Genomic DNA, 27,024 nt, shown 5'->3' with positions numbered 1-27,024 from the left:
CAGCTGCAAGGAGGTGTTAACCCTCTAGGGCCCCTGAAATGCCTACAGATGCCCAGCAGAAGTGGTAAATAGCAGATGGAGAAGGTTGAGAAAGACTCGTCAGAAGCTGAGGCTCCCAGTGTCACACAGAAGCAAAAATCCTTGCTGATATGTAGCCCATTCTCCAAGAGCTTGGCAGCCACATCAGGGAGGTTTTCTATCATGGGAGCCCAAGAAGGAGCTGGAAAGGAAGAATGCAAGCTGGGTAATGAGTAGAAAGTAGCAGCTCATTATTTTTTTAGTCCAGATTTAATTAATTTACTTTGTGAGAGCCAGTAGGAAAAAAAAAATAAAGGTGACTCACTGTTTCTTTGACCATGAGAAGCCACAGTGAGATTCAGCAGTTATAGTACATCCTATGTCAGAGTTTCTTCTAAACCAGCAGGCAGTTTTCAGCCTGGAGAAGAGAAGGCTCCAGGAAGACCTTATTGTGGTCTTTCCATATTTAAAAGGGGCCAATAAGAAAGATGGGAACAGACTTTTCAGCAGGGCCTGTTGTGAATGGACAAGGGGTGATGGCTTTAAATTAAAAAAGGGGACATTCAGGTGGACATGAGGAAGAAAATGTTGGCCCTGAGGGTGGGGAGAGCCTGGCCCAGGTTGGCCAGAGAGGTGGTGGATGAACCATCCCTGGAGACATCCCAAGCCAAGCTGGACGGGGCTCTGAGCAACCTGAGCTGGTGAAGATGTCCCTGCTCATGGCAGGGGTGGCACTGGGGGAGCTGGGAAGGTGCCTTCCAACTCAATGATCCAACCCAAGCCTATGATTCTATCATTCTCTTGACTTTCTGCTCTGACACCTCCCGAGGGACTCCTAAGAACCCTCCTGACCAATGAGGTCACATTCAGGAGAAGCTCTTGTGATGGGGTCCATGTCGCCACCATGGACCTAATCCTTTATCTGGATTTCTGGAGCTTTCTAACTCAGGAACAGAGTGGTTTGCACCTTGGTAGAATTCTTCTATTATTCCATGAGTTTGGCCAATCATTTTTTAGCATACACAACCTCCTGCTGCAGGGACATCCACAGCTGAGCAACATGCTGTGAGGTGAACCATCTCCTCATCTTTGTTTTTAACCTACCGCCCACCATTCTTCATCTCCAGTAATGCCCCTTGTTGTGGAAAAGACAGTGAATAATAGCTCAATATTTAGCTTCCCCATGGCATTCCACCAACACCCTCAAAGTCCAATTCTTCATACACTATTTTGGTCCAGGATCATTCTTCTTACAAAGCTCACACCAAGCAACTGTGAGGTCCCTTGTCAGTGTGAACAACCCTGCTGGTCCTCACATTTCCCATTCATGGTGGGATGGCATTGGTTCACGACTTTGGCACTTTGTTTTTCCCACCTGCTACTACATCTACAGCACTTTTGTGCTGTTGACTATTCAGGTCATGCTGTAAAGCAGGGACCTTTTAAAACAAAGATGCCCTTGCCAACTGCAGCAGAAAGCAAGCCTGCTCACAGATTCTGGCTGTATACTGGGAGCGGGGGCCAGAATTTAGGTTGGACTGTGTCCATTTTCATTTTTGCATTTGTCTTTTTTCTTGTTTTGCTTTATTTTTTTTGAGCCCTGAGCGCTGGGACCAGCAGCTCTCCAAACAATCCAGTGATATCACCTTCGAGTGAGTCATGGGGAGGGCAGGGTGGAGAAGTGCAGACAAGGAAAGATCATGAGATTGTGCTCAAACCATCTAAAACAAAATGGGATATGTGTTTGGATAAGTAAAGGGAAGACTGCATCCACTAGCAGCCCAACACAGCATGTCACAGTGTTTGTACTTGGCTGGTTTTTCCCCAGATATGAGCAGGGTGATATTACCTAGGAAAAAATATTGTCACACAGTATACAAATGCATATGCATGTGCTGCTTACACAAACACACACACACACATTCCATAAGAACAACAAATAAATTACTCTTTTGCTTTTACTTCAGAGCACATATCTTATTGGCTTAATGTTGCAACACCAAAAAAAATGAAATTCAATCTTCAGATCATGTTTAGACTGAGTCCAGTCACTCTGCATGATGGGGACAGCTTTTCCTGATGTCACCTGCAGCTTTCTTAATTTCTTAATGATCCTGAAGATAACTCTGTATGGTTAAAACAGGACTTGCAGTCCTTGATCTGACCCAGCTCTATCACTAGGATGTAGACTCTGCAAGATGTGGAATGACCTTTTATAAAATGCTGAAAGGAATTAAGCCCCAAAAGGAATTCCAAGGCCTCCAGCAGTATTATTATAAAATCTTTATTTATGAGGACAAGACGTTGTCCTCAGCAGGATCTCTATAAGCCAACATAGATCCTTCTCAACAAGAGAGTAGGAAATATGAAGGATGAGTCTCTGCATTCAACCCTACCTGGGAGTATCCTACACTGAGATACAACCAGGATCCATGGACAAGCCAAATCTCCTTTGTCTTCTCCCTGTGAGGGCTCTGAGGTCCCAGATGCTCCAGCACAATAGGAGGTTCTTGGATCCCAGGACACACACAGTGTTGCTGCTCACCACACTAAGACCACCCTGTGGGTGAATGTCCCCAAGGTGGATGTCAGCACCTCCTCCTTTGGAAACTACAGCAAGCTTTGCCATGCTGTGTTGAGCTGGATGTCCAAGAGAGGTGTCCAGCAGGCTGATTTTGAGTGAATAGGAACAGCGCTGCTTTGAAACGCGACCAGGTTTCACAAACTTGTATTGTGACACAAGTACTGCAACATTTGGCCTTCCTGTTCTTTCCTTGATATTGCCCTGTTCTGGCTTTGGTGCTTTTGGGGGAAAACCATTAAAAAGGGCTCTTCTACTGAGATGTCAGGCTAAAGTGCTGGTGCATAATTATCTGTTGTTTTACCTGATGTTTTACTCCCGTTTTCTATTTCTGGACATTGAACACATCTGAGTATGTTTCCTGAGCTCTTCAAGGGTCCATTACTCCGTAATGTCTTCCACACATCCTAACAACATCTATACTGCTATATAGAATAGAATAGAATAGAATAGAATAGAATAGAATAGAATAGAATAGAATAGAATAGAATAGAATAGAATAGAATAGAATAGAATAGAATAGAATAGAATAGAATAGAATAGAATAGAATAGAATCGAATCACAGAAGAGTTTGGGTTAGAAGGGACCTTCAGAGCTCCCCTAGTGCCACCCCTGCCATGAGCAGGGACATCTTCACCAGCTCAGGTTGCTCAGAGCCCCGTCCAGCCTGGCCTGGGATGTCTCCAGGGATGGTTCATCCACCACCTCTCTGCCCAACCTGGGCCAGGCTCTCACCACCCTCAGGGCCAACAATTCCTTCCTCATGTCCAGCCTCAATCTCCCTCTTTTAGTTTAAAACCATCACCCCTTGTCCTATCACAATAGGCCCTGCTGAAAAGTCTGTCCCCATCTTTCTCATTGGCCTCTTTTAAGTACTGAAAGGACTATAGTAACAGTGTAGTAACTGTATAACAACTATATAGTAACTGTTACAAAGCCTAGTACAAAAAACCTCCCTCTCTCAAAATGTTGCATTTTCATGCATATGAAAGCAAGAGCTAATTTCTCCATTCTTTACTCATTCCCTAAATAAAGCCCCACAGCTCTTCCTTATGTGCAGCCTCACAGTGCTTATCAAGAATCTGATGCTCCAGCGTGTACAAAGTTACCAGCCAAGGACCTGTTCCGGGGACTCCCTGCCTAGTTCTGTTCACCCCAGTGTGATCAAATGAGGAAACTATGGGTGTACTCAGGACACGTCTCTTCCAAGGGGCACTCTTATTTGCATGGTAATGAGCCCCTTGTCTTCGGATGTACACAAGGTTCTAGCGGGTGAAACACAGCCAAAGTTGAAATTCAGAGGATTCATAGCTTTTTTTTCTCTTTTCAATTTGTATTTTTTATCTGGATGAAAAGGGTAAAGCATGTAGTACAGAAACTGTGTAGTGCAATGAACTGCTAAATGCTGGATATAAGTTATTATTTTAACAGCCATCAGGCTGTTTAAGCAAGCACCAGTCTCTTAAGTAGCGTGGCTCAAGCAGTAATTATGAGTCTCATTTCTAAAGAGACCCTTCTTTTATTTGCTTTGCTACCATAGCTTTTTGTTTTCTTTTCCTCTCAAAGTTAAAAAAATGCTACATAAAGCTCTTCTGAGAACCCAGTGCGCACTGCAAACAGGGTTCACAGCAACACTGTGAAAGAGTTTATGGTAATTGGCCTCTTTCTTCAGAGGGGAAACTGAGGCAGGACATCTCTCCCTGACAAAGGAATGAGCAAGATTACATGCTTAATGAAGTCTTTCACCTTACATGGCCCCAACCACTCACACTAAGCTATGGCAGGGTCAAGCTGGGACAATGAAATGTCTTTGGGCTGAGAGCCAGGGATCACCTTGCAGAGAGGACAGGGCTGTGGGTAGAGGCTGGTCCACGGGCAGGATGGAGAGAGGGGGAGCCTGGGCAGGAACACAGACCCACCCCCTACTGCCAAAACCTGATACTGAGGAGAGAAATTGATGCTGGGCTTGGAAAGCCACTGCTGGTCCACACTGCACAAAGCTTCAGATGGTGCATGTAAGTCCAGGGTGGTGGGTTGGAGGCAGTGTGAGAAGGAGGAAGGCTCAAAGGCATCATCATATGGAGAACAGAGGAGATGTTACATGCAATGCAAAGAGGGATGGCTCCCAGCACCACTGAGATGTTTAGAACCTCCTGGCTAAACACTTGGGGGTGGTATTTCTGCTGTGGTTAGAAATGTATGTGGTGGTTCAAGCAGCCTATAAGCAACCTACAAAGTTCACCGCTGTCCCAGAAAGAATCACAGAATCATAGGATTATAGAATGGTTTGGGCTGACAGGGACTTTAAAGATCATCTAATTCCAACCCCCCATGCGACGGGCAGGGACACCTTCCACTAGACCAGGTTGCTCAAAGCCTCATCCAACCTGGCCTTGACCACTTCCAGGGATGAGACATCCACAGCTTCTCTGGGCATCCTGTCCAGCGCCTCACCCTTTTAATCAAAAACAACTAAGGAGGAGTCATTGCTTCTACAAAACCCAACTCCCGTGTTATTGCTCTGTTCAAAACCACAGGCTATGACACCAGCAAGCTGCTCATTGAACTGCAAACACCACTCGTTTCCATGAAAGGCCCAGGTCTTTCCAGCACGGAGACCTTACTGTCCCCATTCAATGCCTCCTTCAGCACATATTGACAGCCAATGTGTACTCCAGCCCTAGGACAGGGGTTGGCCTTCAGCAGATATTTAAGTTGCATGGCTGCATCTCTGTTTTCCCTGCCTAACCATCAGAAAATGCTGAGATCTGTCTTTTTTCCCACATGCCAGTGATGGAGTAGCCCACATACCTAATGCTGAGTCTGGCTGTAATTTCTGCACATTTTAGGGATGAGTGTAAGAAACTTTGCTGGAAACAGTGTTCTGGGTTTCCTGGCTGATGCTTTTTTTCTCCAGCAAACAGCTTGTGGAGCTTTTATGTATTGTCAGTCCAAAATTTCTGTCTCCTGGCACCTGTTTTACTGTTTTGACACCAGGCTTTTGAGCACAGGGAAAATAATAATGATATCCAGAGCTAATGTTATTTACTAAAATACAAATTAGCACTCAGTCACATGGTGGCACGATTTGTCATCCAGAGCTAAAATTAAAAGAAATTAAGGCTGAGTCAGAGAGTTGTTTCGGATCTGAGTGGGGAAAGAGAAGTGATAGGGCCATGTGGGTGCAACACTGACATCTTCTGGCTGCAAAAAAAAAATCTCCAGCTTTTTCACCAAGAAAAACACTGGGAATCTCCAGCACAAAAGCATAAATAGGGTTGGGGTGGACAAAAGAGCTTTTTCAAGTAGCAGATACAAGCTTGGGGTGGTGGATATTATCTGAGCCCACTTTAAGAGTCCACATTAGCATCACCACAAAATTTGAACAGCGGGTGTGTAACACTGATGATACAAAACACATGAGCGTAGGAGGTAAAGGGGTGTTGCTCTTCCGTCAGTGCAGGTGACAGGGTTGTATCCATCCTTTTACGTCTCAGTGGTGAACTGTGCAGTGCCACACGTAGGAAGAGGCAGGCACCAAGAACCGATCCCTGCAGAACATCCAAGCAACAGTTTTCTCCATCTGATCTGGAATGGGACAGAGCCTGGCTGCCTTGGTTGATAAATCAGGGAGGCATGGGGACCACTGAACCTATTCCCCAAAATGATGCCCTCAACCTCACTACAGGATCTCAGGAAGCAGCCAGGTCCCCAGGTGTGGAAAATAGCTCTTGTGTGCAAGTCTCCTGCATCAATTCAGAGCAGGATAGTTGAACCCACAGTGAGCAAAACGAGTTTTGCCATGTGGCTGTTGGATCATGCAGCAGGATTTTCCCCTCTGAAGTGCATTCTGGACTCCAAGGGTGTAGCTGGATGGTGGTCTGGAGACACGTGAGAAAAATCCTCCAGCCCCCAACCCCTCATGTTCATGTAGCAGCAACAAAAATTAACAGCCTCCCTCCAAGCTGTAAGGGCTTGACTTGATGGTTCACAGCTGTATTTGAGGGTGCTGGTAGCCCTTTTGCAGTGGAGTATGAGGTTCCTGCCAACGACATGGTATTATCCATCATTATCACTTTAGGGTTGATGACTTGCAGTCCTGCAGTGGCCAGATCTTCACTCTGGTGGCAGTGACATTGCTAGCCAAGGACCTGATAGCAGAATCACACCTTTCTGCAGGTATCACCTCTTCCAGACTGAGCCGACTACCACCCTTGCTACCCTGTGCTGCCATACCCTTACCCTTCCTCTAACCATGTTTCTTTTGATCTCTTCCAAGGTTCTTTTTTCCCATCTCTGAAGCCCTCTGAAATGGTCTTCAAGGTCATCTTCTGGCTGGGATACTTCAACAGCTGCGTGAACCCCATCATCTACCCATGCTCCAGCAAAGAGTTCAAGCGAGCTTTCATCAGGCTGCTCAAGTGCCAATGCCACCGGAGAAGACGGCCCATCTGGCGTGTCTATGACCACCACTGGCGAGGGGCCTCCGTGAACAGCTCAATGCAAGACTCTGAGACAGACCTGAGGCCCAGGATTAACACCCTGAACAGCTCATTCATATTTAACTCCTCATTGCAGGAGAGGGCCAGTAAGAGGCGAACACTCAGCTTCAAGGGCTGGAAAATGCTCACTCCTTTCCAGAAACCAGCATCCACTCAGCTGAAGGAGAAGATGAACAGCCTTTCTAATAAAATCCGGGGTGGTTCCAGTAAAGGGGGGGCTACAGCCACCTACAAAACAGAGGTGGAGTCTGTTTCTATCGGGATCCCTCATGACTTCGTGGAAACCATTGACTATCAAACCCATGACTTAACAGACTGCTGCGGGCTGCGAGAAACAGATATTTGAAGCCATTGGGACAGCTGTCGGTGGTTTCTTTAGAGGTATCATCTAGCAGAAACATGAAGGGATACCATCTGTGGGTCTGTCAGGCAGACTGGAAGCAGCAATCAGGTATAAAATGCAGTTGCCCAAAGGTTATACAAGCATCCTCCATGCAGAGGTCAGCCCCTTCTCCAGGATTATGGGTTCCTCAAAAAAGAGCCAATGGTGTATCCCATTTCAATGAGCTGCAGCAAGAGGGGAAGGTGTGGGGTGGATATGTGGATGTGGCCCAGTGAAAAGAGTTGTTTCCTCCAGTGGATGGTTATCTTTGACTTTGGAAGAATCCGTGCAGTTAAGGGAAACCAGCATGTCTCCTTTGCCTTAAAAACACCACTGCAAAATCTAATGGAAAGATCAAACCCAGAAAGATGCCAACCCTGCCTTAGTCCATGTGATCATGTTTCCATCCAGAGGCAGCACCCAGAAAGGATGTTGCTGAGCAGTAACTGGCAGCTTATCCTTCAGATAATGGGTTGGGAGCTTGTAGGTCCACAGGGCTGGGCGGGACCTCCAGCCGAGGCCTTTGCTCCTTTGCTTTGGAGGGTGAGCAGACTGCGGTATTCCCAAGCAGGGTGGCGGGATCCTGGCTCTCAGCCACCATGTCTGCAGTGACCACAGCTTTTCCCCTTCCATGTAATCCAGTTTCAGGCCAGACAAGCAGTCCAGGTGTATACGCTGATGCCAATGGGTGTGCAGGTCTCTCTTCTTTAATTCCAACCTGTGACGCATTTCTCATTTCACTTTCCAGTGAAACACTTGCAACTCGCCTTGCTCTAGTGTGCAACCCTCTACAACAGAGAAAGCAGCTCCTTTTGGTGTCAGTTATCCCCAGCCTTTTCTGTCCCCTTCTTGCTCTTGTTGTCTCTCTCAAACAACATGGAATAAAGATGAATCCTAGGGGCTGTGCTCAGGTCCGCAGTCAGCCTTCGCTGTGGCTCAGGAAAGGTGACCCATTTCTACTACCCATAGAGTCAAAGCTAAAACTAATGTGAGGTTCAGTTGGAACCCCTTCGTGCAGATGGATCTGCTCCCCAGTCAGGGTCATGCTCATAGCTCTTCTCCCAGGTGGCTTTCCACACACCTGATACATCAAAACCTTTGGTAGCTATGAACAACTGTCCTTGGTTATGTCTGCTAACATAGTAAAGCAATGTCGATAAGGAGGTTTTTTTGCCCTTCTCACCACCCCAGAATGTGAGCTCCCCTCAGGAGGGCACGGTGGCCACCTCTGGGGACTGCAGGGAGGTTGGCCATGTTTTTCAGACACTGGTTTATCAAATTTCAGAGAGAGAATGAGACACAGAGCAATATCATTAGATCAGTCACTGGGCAGATCCAGGACACATGTAGACGATAGAGGCAAAGTCTGGATCTGAGATGCAGTATCTCAAGCCAGGTGAGTGAAGAACAGGAACATGAAATCGAAGGGTGGAGACATGACACTGAATATGTGTTGAATGGAAACTCATCCACACCAGCACTGTCCCTCAGACCCATTAGGAGCCATTCACTAAAGTACCTCCAGCACATCCAACTAGTCCTCTAAAGGAGGGCTATCAAAGGAGACTAAAGGCTCCTAGGCATAGCAAAGAAAATGTCACCTTTCTTTCTGCTGTTCATCTGCTTAAAAGGAAATCAGAACAGAGAAGCTGTACTTCTTTTATTTTTTACTTTTTTTGTACAGTGCATACTGAGACACAATTTCTAGAGTTGGCCCGTCTCAACACCCTTAACACCCTTCCGCCCTTTACTCAATGCAAGACCCTGAACTGGATGAATTACTGCACTAAGACCTCCAGATTTTGTCCAAATATTTTACTCCCAGCGATGAACCCCACCAAGGCACATGGGGAGCATTGCGCTGGCATTGAACCCAGACTCATTACTGTCTGCAAAATCAGCTAGACATTGCCAGCCTTAGAAGTTCAGCCCTACCAAAGCAAGGGTCCAATACCCCATGGGAATCTCTGTGGGGAAATGCACCTTTTTTTTCCCCATTTCTTGGCCTTGAAGGGAAGTCAGACCCTACAGTGATGATGGGGTGACACAGAAAGTCATTTTAAGGACTGCAGCTGCCACTTGTTTCCTGGGTGGTTTTGGGATCGCGATGGGAAAGCACACTGATGGCACTGGGGACATAGCAGAGAAGGCATCAGGGAGAAGGCAGTCACTGAAGAACCAAGGTGTCCAGAAGGTCAAGGTGAAAGTATTACTACTCCTGCATCCCGCCCATCTCTCAGGATGCGTGTACACACATGCCACTGGCTAAGGGAGTAAATGCACACAGTTGTGCATTTTTGGCCCCTGTTATGGTGATGTTGTTTTGCAGGTCTAACACATGCAAGTGTATAATTCAAGTGATTAAGGGACACAGTTTGGGATGAGCTTGTACACTTATAATCAGAAGTGAAAGTCTAGTCCAGGGGGGAGAGGGACATTTGCCATTAAATGTTCATTGGTGCTCAGGAGCAGATTTATCTCATAACTCTCCACAGCAAGAGGCCCATAACACATGGTAACGTGTGCATCCATGACCATGCAGATACAAATATACATTTTACTACATTTAGCTATATAAATGTCATTTCCAAAATGGCAGACATTCTCCTATAAATGGAGACTTTGCAGGGGCTTTTAGCAATTACTGGCAAGCAGTTTATTTCCATGAATGAGTAGACATTATTGCTTACACTTTTCCCTGATCACAGAATCATAGAATGGTTTGGATTAGAAGGGACCTTGAAAAGCATCTAGTTCCAACTCTCTGCCATGGGCAGGGACACCTTCCACCAGACCAGGTTTCTCAAAGCCCTGTCCAACCTGGCCTTGAACACTTCCAGGGATGGGGCATCCAGAAATTCTTCAGGCAACATGTTCCTGTGCCCAACCACCCTCATGATGAAGAATTTCTTCCTTGTACCTTAACTAATCTATACATCTTTCTTTTATTCCAATTTTGAAATATTTACAGCCTCCAGCCCCTTCAAAGAATCCAGAAGGGTAAAAAAGGTTAGTCTGCAGGTTTACTGCCTCTCTATCCCAATTCTTTACAGACCTGTGGGGGAGAAAATGAGGATAAAGTCTGTTTAAGCACACATATGCATACAGAGAAATTCCCGAATTCTGGCTCATTTACTTTCCTCTGTTGCAGCTGCACCTGTGATTCATCAGGCCCTGAGAAATACCCTAGAAGGGGCTGGAGGGAAGGAAGTCTTGAGCTCTGCTGTGCTGCATTCAGGCAAATTATTTGCTTCTCACCTGAGGGAGGGCCCCTCTTTCATTTAGCATCTTGCATCAGAAGAGGCAATGCCAGGCCTGGTCTCTGAAGATCCACGTGTAGAGCATCATTTAGAGTGGACAGGGATGCCTTTGCTGGCAGGAGAGGAAGGATAATGTTGTGTGAAATATAACTTGAGTGTCTAAAACTTTGCATTTCTCTTTGATGCCCTTAATCTCCAAGCTCTCCCAAGTCTGGAAAAATGGGCTCAAGACCTTCAAGAGGTAAATTTGGTCTGATGCAAATGACTTCTCTGGACCCACAATGGTGTGACCAGCTAAGGATATGGTCCCCTTTCTCCAAATTTGCCAATCAGGCCATTCCCCAGAGCACACATACTTTGGTTAAGCAGCATCTCTCACTTCTTTGCACTGACTTCGTTATACTATTGCACCATCAGACTTTGCTGCTTCCACAAACCCAGTGCAGGATGGTGAACAGCAGCTTTGACATCAGTCTACTCTCACAAGTCCTATTTAAGGGAGAAGGAAGGTCCCTGTCAGCCTGAGCTGGACTGCAGTTGGGTTGCATTACTATTGTTTACAGTGTGTATATAAGTGTACATTTTCTTTAGCAGACATTGAAATTTTTTATGTATAGATGTTTATTTTTCATCCCCAGATGTATTTATTAGCCGGAGTATTTCTGTTTTGTGATTCGAGTTCTGTCGGATTGGTGTAAGCTCTATGAAACAGAATGCACATATTTTTGTTTGTTTGTACCAAATACATGCACAAACCTGTCTAAAACATCGCTATAAATTGTTCTGTGTGATTTTAAAACAGGGGGTGTAAGGGATGTGGGAGGGAGGAAAAAAACTGCAAATTACCCCGCTGTTGTTTTTTTTCCAAATACTTTTTCATAATTTCACAAGGATAATTGCTCCCACATGCAAGAATTTATGACAAAAAACAATCTGAAGACAACTCTCTCAGCTTTGTGCCGTGCAAGGACAACAGGGTTGCATCAGCCATGTCTTCTTCAAGATGCCCCCTGGAGCAAGAGGAATCTGAATGCAGCCATGATCCATGGGAGTGGAGGAGGGCAGAGGAGGGAGAGATGTTGTGTAGTTGGTGGTTAGGAACAACAGCCGTGTGCCCTTGTGGCCGGGAAGGCCAATGGTACCTGGGGTGGATTAGAAGGGGGTGGTCAGTAGGTCAGAGAGGTTCTCCTGCCCCTCTGCTCTGCCCTGGGGAGACCACACCTGGAATATTGTGTCCAGTTGTGGCCCCTCAGTTCCAGCAGGACAGGGAACTGCTGGAGAGAGTCCAGCGCAGCCACCAAGATGCTGAAGGGAGTGGAGCATCTCCCGTGTGAGGAAAGGCTGAGGGAGCTGGGGCTCTGGAGCTGGACAAGAGGAGACTGAGAGGGGACTCGTTCATGTTTACAGATATATAAAGGGGGAGTGTCAGGAGGATGGAGCCAGGCTCTTCTCAGTGACAGCCAATGATAGGACAATGGGTAATGGGTACAAACTGGAACACAAAAGGTTCCACTTAAATTTGAGAAGAAACTTCTTCATGGTGAAGATGGCAGAGCCTGGCCCAGGCTGCCCAGGAAGGTTGTGGAGTCTCCTTCTCTGCAGACATTCCAACCCGCCTGGACACCTTCCTGTGTAACCTCATCTGGGTGTTCCTGCTCCATGGGGGGATTGCACTGGATGAGCTTTCCAGGTCCCTTCCAACCCCTGACATTCTGGGTTCTGTGATTCTATGATCAGAGTAGGGATTTTTAATGAAAACTGAAATTTCAGCTTATCGAAGATTTCTCTGGAAAATTCTCATTTTTCTTCTAACGCTAAAATTCCAGTGACACCCACAAACCACTACCTGTAGTGAAGTGGAAATAACATTTCTTATGCTTTCCGCTAACTTCAGGTATTCTTCTTCACAAAATACAGCATGATGGCACCTCTAGATAGTGGCTACTGGTGTCTCAGGGCTGGGTGCCATGGAAAGGACTCTGAGCTGGAGACCCCAAAGAGGAAAACGGAAAAAAAATGACAAAATATCTGCCCTACCTCTAGGATGATAAAGCAACATCACGTAGCAAAGTCTGAAATGTGGTGATGGGACAAAGAGGGTTCTGAAATCATCCAACAAGTATTCCAGAAATATTTTTTTCCAGAAGAACAGGGTTTCTTCCCACCAAGATGATTCTAAGATTCTATGATTTCTTTACAGTGCAAATGACCAAACACAGCCTAAGACCCTCTGTCCTTCAGGGATGGCTTCAGGCCAAGACAAAGTGATCAGCTACCAAATGCAACTCAACAGCTCCGGGGGAGAACTGTCATGACTCCATGACTTCACTGTGCATCTTGCTGATGCTCATGTGTGGTTGAGTCCTACTGACGATGAGGAAGGAGGATGGTTGCTGTGTCCCATGGTGAATCTACAGCAAAGGATGCTCTTAACTGAGAGTGCTCATATATTATTTTCAAAGGGACTTGTTGCCCTTCTGTGTGACTGTCAAGCCAGGGTGCCGCCCTGGTCGGGTGCCAGGAGGAAAGTATTAGGTGCTTTGACTTTCTCCAAGGGTGTGATAAGAAAAACCCTTGCCATGGCCACAAGGACTGAATGAGCCTTTGGAGCCATAAGGCAATGCTGGGCATGTTGCTTTTGTCATCCTTCCTTGCCCCAAGTTTAACCCACTGAGAACCTTGTGTGGCCTGAGCTATGCAGACAGTGTCAGGGTCCAGGGCTACACAGTCTTGGTATCTGTCAGAGCTGGGGGTGATGTCGGTCTGGCTCAGCAATCTTATCTCACAGCAGATACATCTACTAATGCAGCCTCACAGGGATCATAGAATCATGGAATGTTCTGAGTTAGAAGGGACCCACAAGGATCATCGAGTTCAATTCATGTCCCTGCACAGGACAACCCCAAAATTCACACCACATGTCTGAGGAGATTATATGTGACCTGTACAACTTCCAGTGCTGTTTTGGTATCCAAAGAAGACAGCCCAGAGACACAGCAAAAAGCCAACCACTCCTTAAGAAAGCTGTTGGTAGCACCTGTATAAATTTGATTATTCTGTTTCTGCATCCCTATTTTGGGGGATGTTTGGAAATTCCTAGGCAGCTTCTGCTTTCTCATCTCATCATGTCACATCGTGTCATGTCATGTTATCTCACTTCATCTCAGTCTCTCTTTGCTTTCTCCAGTTTCTTTCTCTGGACCTGGCTGACCTCACAGTCGACAAGCCATCTCTCCATATGAAGCCAGTGCTTTCTTTTCTCTATCCTGCTCAGCTGTTTTGCCTATTTAAGTCCTACAGCTCCATTGCCCTGACCCCATCTAGGAAGCATTCACCCCAGGGTTGCCACACTGCTGGTCAAACCCAGGTGGTCCTGTCCCAACACCCTCCCATGGGGTTTTCCGCAAACCCCGAGAGCGACACATGCAAGATGGGAACTTCACCTGGAAAACCTGCCAGGGACAGAACAGAACTTGCAAGAATTTAACCAAAATGCAGCTGAGGCTTTGTGAAGGATCAGATGTTCAGATATGTGAGACATAAATATGTGATAGACACCTGAGACAGGAAAGGCAAAGGGAAAATCAAAAGTGGATATAATATGAAAGCATTGGATCAATACTTGACAGCAGTCACAGAAAAAAAAACTGCATTATAGGGAATTTTGGAAAAGAGATGGACAATAACCTTGAAAATGTCTTTGCATCTCTGAATAAATCTATGATGTACCTGCAATTTGACTGCTGTCTCCTTTTCTGATTAGCTCAGCTCAGAAAAGATAGAATAGGCTTAGAAAGGGCTCCAAAGAGGCTGACAAAGATGACCGAAGATACGGGATATTTTTCATCCAAAGAAAAATTAAATCAAAGGGCCCTTTCCTGGAAAATAGAGAAGACCAACAAAGAACATAATGGAGGTGTATAAAATACAGAGTGTCAGGGAGAAGACGAATAGTGGATGATTGTTCGCTGCTTCTCATAATAGAAGAACTAAATGATATCAAACCAAATTATGAAAATGAACAAAGCAATGTCATTCTTCACGTGGCACATACATAAATGTTGGAGCTCATCACCGTGAGATATTGCATCTGCCAAAAGTCTATAGGTTAGAATAGCAATTAGGTGACTTCATGACAAAAAGGTCCATCAAGGACTGTTGGAAACATTTATATAATCTCTGAGCTAAGTCCCTGAGGCAAAGATTGTTGTCAGCTGGGAGAATATTTCAAAGGATATTTCACTATAGGCTTTTTCCCTTTATCCCTCCCAAAGTTTCCATCAACAGAGAGCTCAGCTAGAAGGACCCAGGCTCCAAACTGGTCCAGCCATTTTTATGTCCCCTTCATCAAGATGCTGGGTAGCCCATCAGTGCCACAGTTATATCGTTCATTCCTCTGTCGGTGGACTAAAAATGAGAAAATATATGGAAAGCTCAAGGTTAGTCACCAATGCACATTAGATCAACAAGGTCACACCATTTTGCCTTTGCTGTGTGCCAGTTCCCAGAAGGAAGTTTCCATCACTGAGCACCACTCAGAAATTGAAAACCATGTCCTGAATAGGCTGACTTTTAAGATCTTTCCACAAAGGACAGGTTTGCAGCTGGAGTGGGGAGTTGCCTGGAGATTTCCCAAGAAACTTCAGCCATCTTGTGGAAAGGTTTAAATTTCTTTTCCACTTTCAGGCCTCCCAATGTCCCTCCATGGAAACACACATCATGCATAGTGTCATTAAGGCCCCTGACAAGCAGGCTGGCTTTTCCTAGGTACCTTCAGTGGGATTCAGCTCACACATTAAGACATCTCCACTCCAATCGGGTGTCCATATAGGAGCCAGATGTTTAAATCAGGTGTCCATGTATGACCCAGATGTTTAAACTCCATTGTGGAGATCTAGAAAGTATTGTTGCCTCAGTATAGGTGGTTTATGCCATTTGAGGCATCCTAGGCTATCCGAGATATCTGTACATGTCCAGGAAACAGGACATAAAGCCTGTTGTGCAAAACTGACTCAGGAACATGGCAGAGGACCTGATTGGTAAAGTAGGAGAAGAAGTAAAAGTTGGGTATAGAACAAGCAGAAATTGAAGTTCTGGTGCTCACTTTTTCCCAGGGAACAGAGTAATTACTGTGATTTAACAGTAAAGATCTAAAATCAGATCAACACTTGATTCGCAGGATGGACCCCACCACCCAATCCCTATGGCAACTTGGGAGACAGTCCTGCCAAGAGCGTGGGGAGGACAAGTAGCCAGAGATGGTAACCTATCTTGAAGTCCCATGAGGCCAGAAAAGATGGGTTTATAACAAAATGTTTAGTTCTGTCCAGTCACATAAACCAAACTTATCCAACTTTAAAGTTTTCCCATGTGCAATACTGGTGGATAAAAGATGTCTTGGGGTTTGAAGAGTAGGATGCAGATATCCAAAATATTTTTTATGCACTTTTTAGAAAGATTATTTTGCATTTATTATGCCCAGCTCTCCAATTTAATTTTCAAAAAAGCCTCAAGCAGGACATTTCACACAGTTTGGAAATTGCTGAACTTCCTGCACTTCTTTACCTTCAAAAAGACTGAAGCAAGGCAGGAGCTCTGCCTCTGATAGGTCCATCTGACCAGTGTTAACAATCTCACATAGACCTTAGAGAATACATTTGGGTATTTCACAAAAAATCAAAGCCCATTCCAGCTCCTGTGGTGAATATTTACTCTTCTCTCTTCCACAAATGCTGTTTTCTGGGTGGGGAAAAAAGTCTACCTAAAGTCTATAGGTGATTTGAAATCTCATTGAAATCTGACCATAATTAAGTAGCAGTAGCTCTACTCAGAGATACATCATTGTTTGTTCAAATCCCACTGCTGCCTCCTAGCAGATCTGTGGTTGCTGTAAAGCCTGATAGAATAAAACATGGATCAGAAAATTGAGTTCTGTTGTGGCAGGAGGGTGTTTTTGGAAAGAGAAGGTCCCAAAGACTAGCCCTTCCCACGGCCAGAAGGCTTCAGGTGGCACAGTCAGAAGGTGAAGTCACATTTATCAAGGAACAAAGAAAGCTGTAGGTACAAGGAGTCTCATGCCCACCTTTCCATCGTGTGTGATTTGAGTACAAGCCAACCACTTTATTCCATAAATATCAGATCCTGGGTGAGCCTTCTTGGAGCTCTCCTTGCATGGCTCCATAGCGTTGATCTCCACTTGAGTTGGATCACCTCTCAATGTTGCTCCTTGAGGCAGAGAGACCTTTTACCAATGGCAGATCTTTGGTAACCAACCAATATCACACATAACCTTGTAGTATAGTAACTTTGATTTTGCCCTGGTAAGTCTGATTGCATGCTGAATTGGTACTAACGAAACATTACCAATCCATGTAGCCACTCAGTACTCATCATTATAAACTTTGTCTAGATAATTCCGTTAGTCATAAACCACTGACCAAGTCTGGGACTAAGTTTGGACCTAACCACACCTACGTCTCTAAGGAGATTAGAAAGCAAAAAGATCCACTCTGAACCTTGTGACTCAATGGGAGAGTCTTCCTCACCCTTTTGCGCCTCCAGTCTACGTGTGAATAATTCTAACTCAATTTTCCTTTGTATGCACCTTCCATGAAATAATTAATAAGCAGAACCTTGCCATCAAACTTACTGAACCTTAGTAAACACCTGTTAAGCTTTGTTAAAGCCCATCGAATTCATTGAGTTCTGTCAAATTATTATTTTACCTCAATAAAACATATTGCTGCTTCTCTTTCGAGTGAGATTAATTCCACCCATCTGTGACAGTAACCCTGTTTTTATCACAGCAAGGTACTTTATATGGGTTTAAAAGGCTTGCTACTGACAGCTCTAATGCTAATCTGTGGGCAAGCTGCCTTTGTTTTATATATGTTTATTACTACAGTCTTTAAGCAGATGATTCAGAGTACAAATCCAATTTAACTTTGATTTCTGTGGCACTCTCATTTGTAACCTGTTTTAAGCTTTCGAGTTTAAAGGTTGCTTCTTAAAGCTTTAGAGTATGGGGGTTTTGACAGTGTATAAATATGTTTTTATATAGATATATATATTAATATATATGCATAAATAGACATGCCTGCACAAATAGGCAGAGATGCACATATAAATATGTATATATATTATCCTTCAAATACTTTTTTATATTCTTTTGGCAAAAGGACTTGTCTGTCTGTGGCCAAATTCATACCCAGACCCAGAGGTACTACCCAAAAGTCGTCACGTTGAGTGCAGCTCCTGGACCATCATGTGAGTGACACAGAAATCAATAATGAGTTTCCTAATATTCCATTACTGAAATCAGTTGCCCAGAAAGGATGTGAATTCAGAAAGGATGTGAGTTCAAACAAATACTTGTCTTAGGTAGCATTTTAGATAGGATGTGTCCTAATGCAGGTGATGAGCCAATCCAAGCATTTTGGGGTTCTTATAAGCTATATTACTGCATATTCTATACTGTTCCATATGTTGTCCCCCATAACCTACCCTTGAGAAGTAGAAAAAAGGTGTTTTATCAAGTTTTGTCCATTGGCCACCGATTGCTGATCGCACTATTGGTATTAACCCCACCTCCAGCTTCTCAAACTGAGCAAGGCACTGTGCTAATAAATGGCCTGTTAAAAGGAATAAACATCCCCTGCTGATTAATTTACCAGTAGGCATTGTTTAGCTTTTCTTTCCAGTCACCATTTTCTTTTATTATCCTCTAAATTATCATCCTTCCTCTGGCACGGCGTTAATCCTGAGAATCACGCACGCTTTAGCCTAGCTCCTCTCTTCAGACCACATCTCCAGCAGTGAGACCTTGGAATCTGGATAAGCAGGATGCTTTCATTCAACAGGCAGAAGACTAGTAAATTCACCCACAGGCAGCTGAGCTTAGGGAAATTAAGATTAAAAACATAGTGAGCACGGGGAGTAATTAACAACTGGAGCAAATTTTCTCGAAGATGTGAGAGGTTCTTGGAAAGCAAAACTTGGGAGAGAAGAAAAGAGAAAATTATTCTATAATGCAGGCTCTGGCTCAGGGACAAGTAATGGGCTTGACGTAAAAATTTGCTCTCCTGCCCTGCTTACACAGGAGGTCAAGCTAAATTACCAAAATATGCTGGCTGGCCTTAAAAATAAGTGGTTTTCTGCCTGAATTGGCAAACCTTGCTGAGCTTAATGTATTGCCCAAAGATAGAACCTGTTTTGCTGAAAGGAGAAAATACACCGTGCTGAGGCATCTGCCGCTGACCCAAAGGAATTTGGGTGAAAACTTCTCCTCTTCCTCAGTAACTTGTTTCTTTCTCACTTTACTTTTAGCATCTATTTTCTTTGCATTACATTTTTTTTCATCAAGGGCCTATATTTGGTAGAACTCAGCTATACAAGCTATTTTTTTACTCTTTTCATTTAGGTGTTCATTTTGTAGGGATTTCTTAGCAGTGAAAGGAATCTGACTGACAGCCTGAGAGGACTGTGTCTCCCTCTGCCCTCTCTTTAAGCCAAGGAATTGGTTTTTGACACTCAGGGCAAGTAAAGAATTCTTTGGTCACCAATGGACCACATCAGTGAATTTTTCCAATCCCCTTTTTATCCCACGCCTACTTTCAGCCGCCAATCTACCCTGTGGCAATAACTTCTGTCCATTGCAGATGATCTGCCCAGTGCTTCCTCCTTTTGAACTCTGACATGAGATAAATAACTGTTCCCTATCTGTTATCTGTAGATGGGTATAGTTAATTCACCGTTTATAGACCACCATGTCCATCCTCACCATCTCCTTTCTGGTGAAGTAGTCCTACCCAATTTAGTCTATCTGAACATGAAGTTTTCCCAGACCTCTTAATTCCTCTCCCTCACTTGACTTTTTCTGGGTCTATTATATCCTTCTTGTGAGTATGTGGCCAAAGTTAACCTGTTCCATTTGTGGTTCCACCAGGGAACTGAAAAACGTCATCATGCACATGGCATAATGATACTTCTCTTTATTCTCCATTATTACCCTAGTAATTCCCAACATTTTATCAGCCTTTTTGCCACCGTTGAGCACAGAGCTGAGGTTCCCATTTCAGCCATTTGCAGAGATTCAGCATCTCTTTCCTGCATGTTAATGACTACTTTTGAGCGCACAACCACCTATGCATAGTTCTTTCCTCATCTACATTATTTTGCATTCATCAGTATTAAATCCACCACCTGCTAATCCAACATCATGACATCTCTTCCACAAATATTCACATTTAGCATTAGCTTTGACTACCCTGATTAATGAAGGATTGTCAGCAAACCGTCACCAACCTATTTACATCTTGTCCCAGATCTTTTTGGAATACAGTGAGTATTTGGGACCCAGAACTGCCGTAGGAAAATTTCTAGTAGCCTTTCTCCACTGTGAGAAATGACTGTTAAATCACACTTTTTGCTTCTTCTCTGTTCTACCAGTTATTAACCCAGAAGACGTTTATTTGTCCCATGATAGCTTAGAGAGGACTAGGAAGTGTTTCAGGATAGAAAGTTGAATATTACATCCAAGACTGTAAACACTATGAAACCTTCTTAAAAGGCAATATTGACCATATAGGAAAGAGAAGAGGAACAGTAAAGGGTGATATCACTTCAGAGGAATTTGCAAAGGTTGCTAATGTATCAATACTGTGTACAGCATGTGCCACATGTCAACTTCAGTAGATCAAATACAACAGCAAAAGTCAATGTGACAGGCAACTGCAAAGCAAAAGGGCCATGCATCTATTTTAAACAAGAAAATGGTGCTTGTGCCAATGTATACCTAAAAATACTGTTAGCAGTACAGAAAACATGGGAAGGGAACAGACAGAGCTCAGGCTTTGCAAGAATTAGCTTATTCCCATTAATAATTTAGGTAAACATGAAAAAATAAAATCCATAATTGCACTAGGCTAGAAATACCTAGCGTAGCTTAAAAATATTCCAACCCTTAGGTGTCTTCAAGACGTAATACCTAACGGAGGGATCAGGTACAAAAATAACTGAGAAAGGAGTTGGAAATATCTTCAAATGAAATTGGAATCTCTCAGCTGAGTGCAGAACAAAGGAGGAAAACGCTTCCTGCCTGCAACTCACTATGGGAGAGGTTGAAACAGGAGCTGGATGCCTTGAGAGTCTTAGATCAAACAGAGCAGCCAGAATACCAGCACTAGTTGAAAAGTAAGGGAAAAAAAAAAAGTTAAAAGAAAAAGAATTGACCTTTGCATTTGCATAGGCTATAAATAATTAATCAAGCAAAATAAAAGTTAAACAAGTATTCTGCTTCCCCATCAAGAGGAGACATCAGAGCATTGTTCCTGATGCATCTGCAAATCTCTAGGTGATGCCCCTGGGATTCACAGGTTTGCGGGTGGCTGTTGATTCACTGAAAGGATGGGCTGCCATGCAAAGGGGCCTGGAAAAGTGAGTCCAGAGAGGGCCACAGCAGTGATCAGGAGTTTGGAGCATACGTGCAAGGAGATGTCCAGGGAGCTGGGTTCATACCGCCTAGAGAAAATAAGGCTTTAGGTGGGCATCTGGTTGATGGTTTTTTCAGCCTGGAGAAAAGGTGACTAAGGGACCTCATCGCAGTTACATCTTCCTCACAAGTCACTGAACTCTTCTCTTTGGTGAACAATGACAGAACCCAAGGGAATGGCAGGAAGATGTGCCAGGGGAGGTTTAGGTTGGACATGAGGAAAAGGTTCTTCACCCAGAGGGTGCTGGACACTGAACAGGCTCCCCAGGGAGGCGTCACAACCCCAAGCCTGACAGTGTTCAAGAAGAGACTGGACAACGTCCTCAGACACATGGCGTGAACTGTGGGGGTGTCCTGTGCAAAGGCAGGAGTTGGACTCGATGATCCTTGTGGGTCATTCCAACTCACGGCATTCTATGATTTTGTGGTTTAGGTAGGCATCTACTCTAATGAGGTTGCATGGAAGACAGAGCCAGGCTCCCCTCAGAGGTGGTGACCTCAACATTTAACAAGGGAAACTCCTCTTAGATACAAATAAAAAATATTTCCTCTGAGAACAGAGTAGGCCTGAACCAGCCGTACAAGAAAGGCTGTGCAGCCTCCATCCTTGGAGATACTTGAAACTAGACTGAACAAGACTCTGAGCAGTCTCGCGGTTGGCCCAATATTGAGCAAGGGGCTGACCCAGAGACCTACAGCCTTGTTTATTCCTCAAGCCTACAGTTCTGTGGAAAACAGATCACATGTGTAAGGCTTCCAGCTCACCCCTTTAGATGTTTTTTGTAGGCTACCATTTGTGTTGGGCTAAATTCCTCTGAGGATCCAGTGAGAAATGCCATTCTTTTTTTTCCATGACATGCAAAGCACAGAGCTTTAGAGGAGTCATTTTGTTCTGGAGAGAAGCAACAGAAGGACATAGCTAGAGGCTCTGAATTGTTTTAGAAGAAACAGCTTTTTTCAGGCTGCAGAGTCCTACGGACGGTCCTCAAACAGCCACGGAGCTGGTTGGGCATAGCTTTTTTAAAGACACTTCATTGAGAAACATTGGCTGCTGTCCAGAATATTAAAAACATAATAATAATAATAATAATAATAATAATAATAATAAGAAGAAGAAGAAGAAGAAGAAGAAGAAGAAGAAGAAGAAGAAGAAGAAGAAGAAGAAGAAGAAAAGAAGAAGGAGAAATTAAGAAGAAGAAGAAAAGAAGAAGAAGGAGAAATGAAGAAGAAGAAGAAGAAGAAGAAGAAGAAGAAGAAAAGAAGAAGAAGAAGAAGAAAAGAAGAAGAAGAAGAAGGAGAAGGAGGAGAAGAAGAAGAAGAAAGAAGCAGCAGCAAAAATGTTCTTCTTCCCTGCTGATTTTGATTTGTTTATATCAAGGGGAAAACACAGTCCTTGTTGTTTCATTTCAGATGTTCTCTTAAGGTCGGCACACCCTGCACCCCGGCGTTGCTCATAAATCATTAATGACCTAAGTTTTCATCACTCAACTTTGTTCTGACTGGTTGTAGCTCTTCATTACATCTGTCCTGTCAACAGAAGGGTTGGCGACAAAAAGAGCACTAAGGTCAAGCAATGTACTTCTAAGGGAGAGAACTTCCCAGCCTGACACCCCAATATTTACTGTCTGAGCCTCATCAAGGTGGGTACCAGAGGGAGGAGAGGAGTCAGCGCTGCACAGCAGGAGCTGGTTGTGACCCATTTCTCCAGGACACCCCACACGGGTGACAACCAGCATCTCCCAGAACTCGCATTTCCAATCTCAACAGGGTCTGGGAGTCATTTTGGGGCACAAGCAGCATTTGCCCAGATAACGGAGAAAGTTAATCAAAAATACCAGAATCATTTGGATTTTTCTCAACTCATTCTGAAACAAAAGGCGTGTAGATACCATCAGCTAGAAAAAAAATTGCTTATGACTGAAAGTGAAATTTGTCATTAAAAGTGGAAAATAAATGGGATGCACTCAGAAGAATCTAGAAGTAGACTGAGTCACTTTTATGCTAATATGTCTTCATCAGACCTCCCCAGTGAATACATAAAATGGTCTATTTATTGTAATTTAAGTTTGTGATAAAAGCACTTCCATATTTTCTGTTTATTTACGCAGCTAGTCAGAAAAACTTGTTTTTCGCTCCCTTTTTCATTTTCCATAGCTTGCCCCCATTCTTTTCTCATTGGGAAGTGTTGCTTTCAAGCAAAGGAAGCAGAGATACCTGCTCAGCTGTACAAAGGGAGAGGTTGGCTCACTTGGGTACCGCACGTCCATCTCCTTCATCCCTGGTCACCTGCAACTGGTGTGACACTGATTGCCTCTGGCTGCTGAGGTGCACAACTTCATTTCTCATGGCCTTCGCTTTCTCTTCATCCTCCCTCTAATGACTCTGAGCTAACAAGAAGAAAATCGTTGCAATTCCTGAAAGGCTGTTGCTCTAATCTAAAAGAGTTGTAGTTCAATAAATGCCTGTAAGCATTCCCCTATTAAATTCCACAGATCTTGCAGCTGATCTCTCCTATTGATTTGCATCTCCCATTTGTGGCTGTCTCAGATCTCTTTTAGCCAGGTGTGTTATGAACCACATCGGCATCTCTTCTCCTCTCTCTACTGCCTTTAAATATCTTGATCATGATCAGAATACACTTCATTCATACAGGGACTGAGAAAACCTCCCATTCCCAACCCCTTCACCCCAGCAAGCAATTTAACCCTCACCTCCACCATAGCAAGGACATTTGCTCCAAGCCACCATTCCTTTATCATACCCACACTAATGACCTGGAATTCTTTAAATTTTGCAAGACTTTGCACCACAGCCCAAGCAACAACCCATGGAAAACTAGGGTGAGCAAGCATGGAAACAACCACCCTACCAAATCACAAGAGGGGTATGTGACATTGTGGTGGGTGTTATCACACTGGGACTGGTGAGGCCAATGAGCCCTCCTGCCTAATTGGGGACTTTCATAACATGGGCATCGATCTTGATGATGTGATCCACAGTCCTTGCTCCCCATCATCTCCACACTACGTCTTTCTCCAGCTCAAGAGTGAAGGTGACAGAGCTCCTCTGGTCTCACCCTGGCACAGAGATGGGATCAGGCCGGAGGATAAAGCAGTGCCAGAATGTGGAAAGGTGTCTTGTGTCTCTACTGAACAGGCATGGTACCTGCTGAAGACCTAACATGACATGAACACAAAAGTGCACCAGATTAAGCCAGAGACACCCAGTGGGTTATCTGCCAAGCATGAGAGGGGTTTCAATATTTGATTGTACCCATATGGCATCACAGAATCACAGAATCATAGAGTATCTCGAGGTGAAAGGACCCATAATGATCATGAAGTCCAACTCCCTGCCCAAACTCATCAATGAAGAAAGTTAAATAATCATATGTGAGGGTCCAAAATTGAGAGCAGATCCACCAGTAACTGCCCACATCAGAACAAGAGCCAGTAACTTGTGGCTTTGCCCCTCCATGAGTGACTCAAAATATGCAGAGAAGCTGTCAATTTTTTTATGTGGCTGTTGCTACCAGAGGTTTTGACTTTCTGGAAAAGGGCCAGTGCTTATGATCAAGCATCTAAAAATTGCACTTGGTCAGAGCAGCAGCACTTCACAGAATCACAGAACTGACTGGGTTGGAAAAGACCTCAGAGATCATCCAGTCCAACCCTTGGTCCAACTCCAGTCCATTGACTAGATCATGGCACTAAGTGCCATGGCCAATCTCAGTTTAAAAACCTCCAGGGCCGGTGAGTCCAGCACCTCCCTGGGCAGCCATTCCAATGCCTGACCACTCTCTCTGCACAGAATTGCTTTCTCATCTCCAGCCTCAATTTCCCCTGGCAGAGTTGAAGCCCATGGCCCCTTGTCCTATTGCTGACTGCCTGGGAGAAGAGACCAGTCCCCACCTGGCTAGAACTGCCCTTCAGGTAGTTCTAGAGAGTGCTGAGCTCAGCTCTAAGCCTCCTCCAGACTAAACAAGCCCAGCTCCCTCAGCCTCTCCCCATAGGGCTTGTGTTCAAGTCCCTTCACCAGTCTTGTTACTTCAATGGCTTTGCAGCTCTCAGAAGCAAACAGTCTGTACCAGAGAGACACAGGTCTCCAGAGGGGCTGTCACCATCAATGTCGATTTTTAGATGACAGGTGCTGAGAGGAAAGGATGTGATATTAAAAAAAAAAAATACTCTTTTTAATACTTTTTGATAGTGGGAGCAAGTCCTGCCATGACCCAGTGAGGTACTGTATTGATGGTCCTTGTTGATGGTCATCAGCCTTCTCTGGAAGGAGAACTGGCCAGATAACTGGCCAGGAGTTTTTTTTCATTTTGAATCTGCAGGACAGCAAGTCCCAGCAGACCTGTGGTTTTCTGCATCCCGTGACATCCAATTATTTCATGTATTCAATGTATTATTTCATAAGGTTTTGCAAATTAACCTTACTTGTGAGGCAAATAATGCAAATGTTTTCTAGTCTGTCCCAGGGACACAGTTCTCTCTTGGTCCTGGATCCCAGTTTCCACCATCTGAGTGACTTTGCCATTATTTTTTTTGAGGACTACACATTGATTTTTATGTGAAAGCACCACCAGTATTAGTCAGATCTCTGTATTTATAGAACACACTGTTTTGTTTGCTTTCTTGACTGCAATTACAGAGTGAAAAGAGGTTTGTATTGAACTGTCTGTCCTGATACAAAGGTGTCACTCTCGGCCAGGCACAGGTTATCTGAAAATCCTGTCCAGCTCAGGATTTGCTTCATTTCTCCTCTCTTCTGTATTACTTTGCATTTTATCAGTGCTTCATTTCCTCTGCTATGGTGATGCTAATTCCCTTGGCTTGTTTAGATGTCTCTGAAGTTCCTCCCTGCTTTTGACTACCTGAATTAGTTCTGTGTCTTCAGTGGCTTCATCTGCCTCTATTTCCAAGCCACGTGTATCAGCACGTTAAGCAGCATGGCACGCCTGGGACTAAGCACCGAGCTGTGACCTTCTGCCATAACTGACCATCTAATCCTCCTCTTTGTTTTCTCCGAGGACACCTGCAGACCCACAACAGTAGTTTCCCACTCATCCTTTGACCCCTGAGCTCCCTCAGGAGGGTCTTTAGTCTGACCTTGTTAAAGACCTTCTGGGTACCCAAATACATCATGTCTACCAAGTCTACTTCATCCACCGTTTCCCTGATGTGGTCATTGAGTTGCAAGCCCTATGTGAGACCTTTCTTCTCCTCAAGCTGCTGGGTCCATGCTCTCTCTTTACAAGTTATCATTATCCTGCTTTTAAATATCATTTTCAAATGTATTTCCCCAGGACACATGTAAGGAGGGGTGACTTGTGATTCCCCCAATCTCACTTGAAGGCTTTTCGAACACAAATGTAACCTTCCCTACAGCCCAGTCCTTGCTTCTTTTCCTTAGTAAGCCTATCAAGTCCTATTTAAATTGCTTTAAAATTGCCACCTCGACCCACAGGAAAGGCAATCCCAAGACAATCTGTGAGACGTTTGGGGTTCGTGGTTGGGTTTCTCTCTGATGAAAGTCTATCAAGCAGAGAAACCCAAGTGTGAGCCAGCTTATATCTGGAAACCGTGCTGAAGTGTTAGTACAGGGTGATGCTTAAACTAATAATGCCTCAAAGGGAGATCAAAACGAGACTGTGGGGACTATTTTGAGTTGTCTTCCTTCTCAGCCTCCACCCTCTCTACTGAAGCCCAGGGAGGGACAGAGGAATCACAGTCCCTGGTGGTTTGACACCTCCCCAACCTCCAGCACACACAGTGTTCAAGAAGAG

General features: G+C 44.4%; 1 protein-coding gene across 2 annotated transcripts in view; it reads left to right on the top strand.

Annotated features, from left to right (window-relative positions):
• Positions 1–11,510, top strand: part of ADRA1D (adrenoceptor alpha 1D) — a 49,998-nt gene extending 38,488 nt beyond the window's left edge. The window contains exons 2-3 of one of the 2 annotated variants that reach the window (XR_002418358.2): positions 6,880–7,553; positions 10,636–11,510. Coding sequence is in view for 1 of the 2 variants with exons in the window: in XM_005506420.3 (XP_005506477.1) it covers positions 6,880–7,448 (569 nt within the window). In the remaining variant the exon portion in view is untranslated. Of the gene's footprint in view, positions 1–6,879 lie in introns of both variants that reach the window. The other variant, XM_005506420.3, reaches the window with a different exon arrangement.
• Positions 11,511–27,024: the final 15,514 nt, after the last annotated feature.

The sequence above is a fragment of the Columba livia genome, chromosome 4 (assembly GCF_036013475.1).
Source record: "Columba livia isolate bColLiv1 breed racing homer chromosome 4, bColLiv1.pat.W.v2, whole genome shotgun sequence".
Lineage (NCBI taxonomy): Eukaryota > Metazoa > Chordata > Aves > Columbiformes > Columbidae > Columba > Columba livia.
Note: the sequence above shows the minus strand (reverse complement) of the source record. Positions and strands in the feature narration are given on the sequence as shown.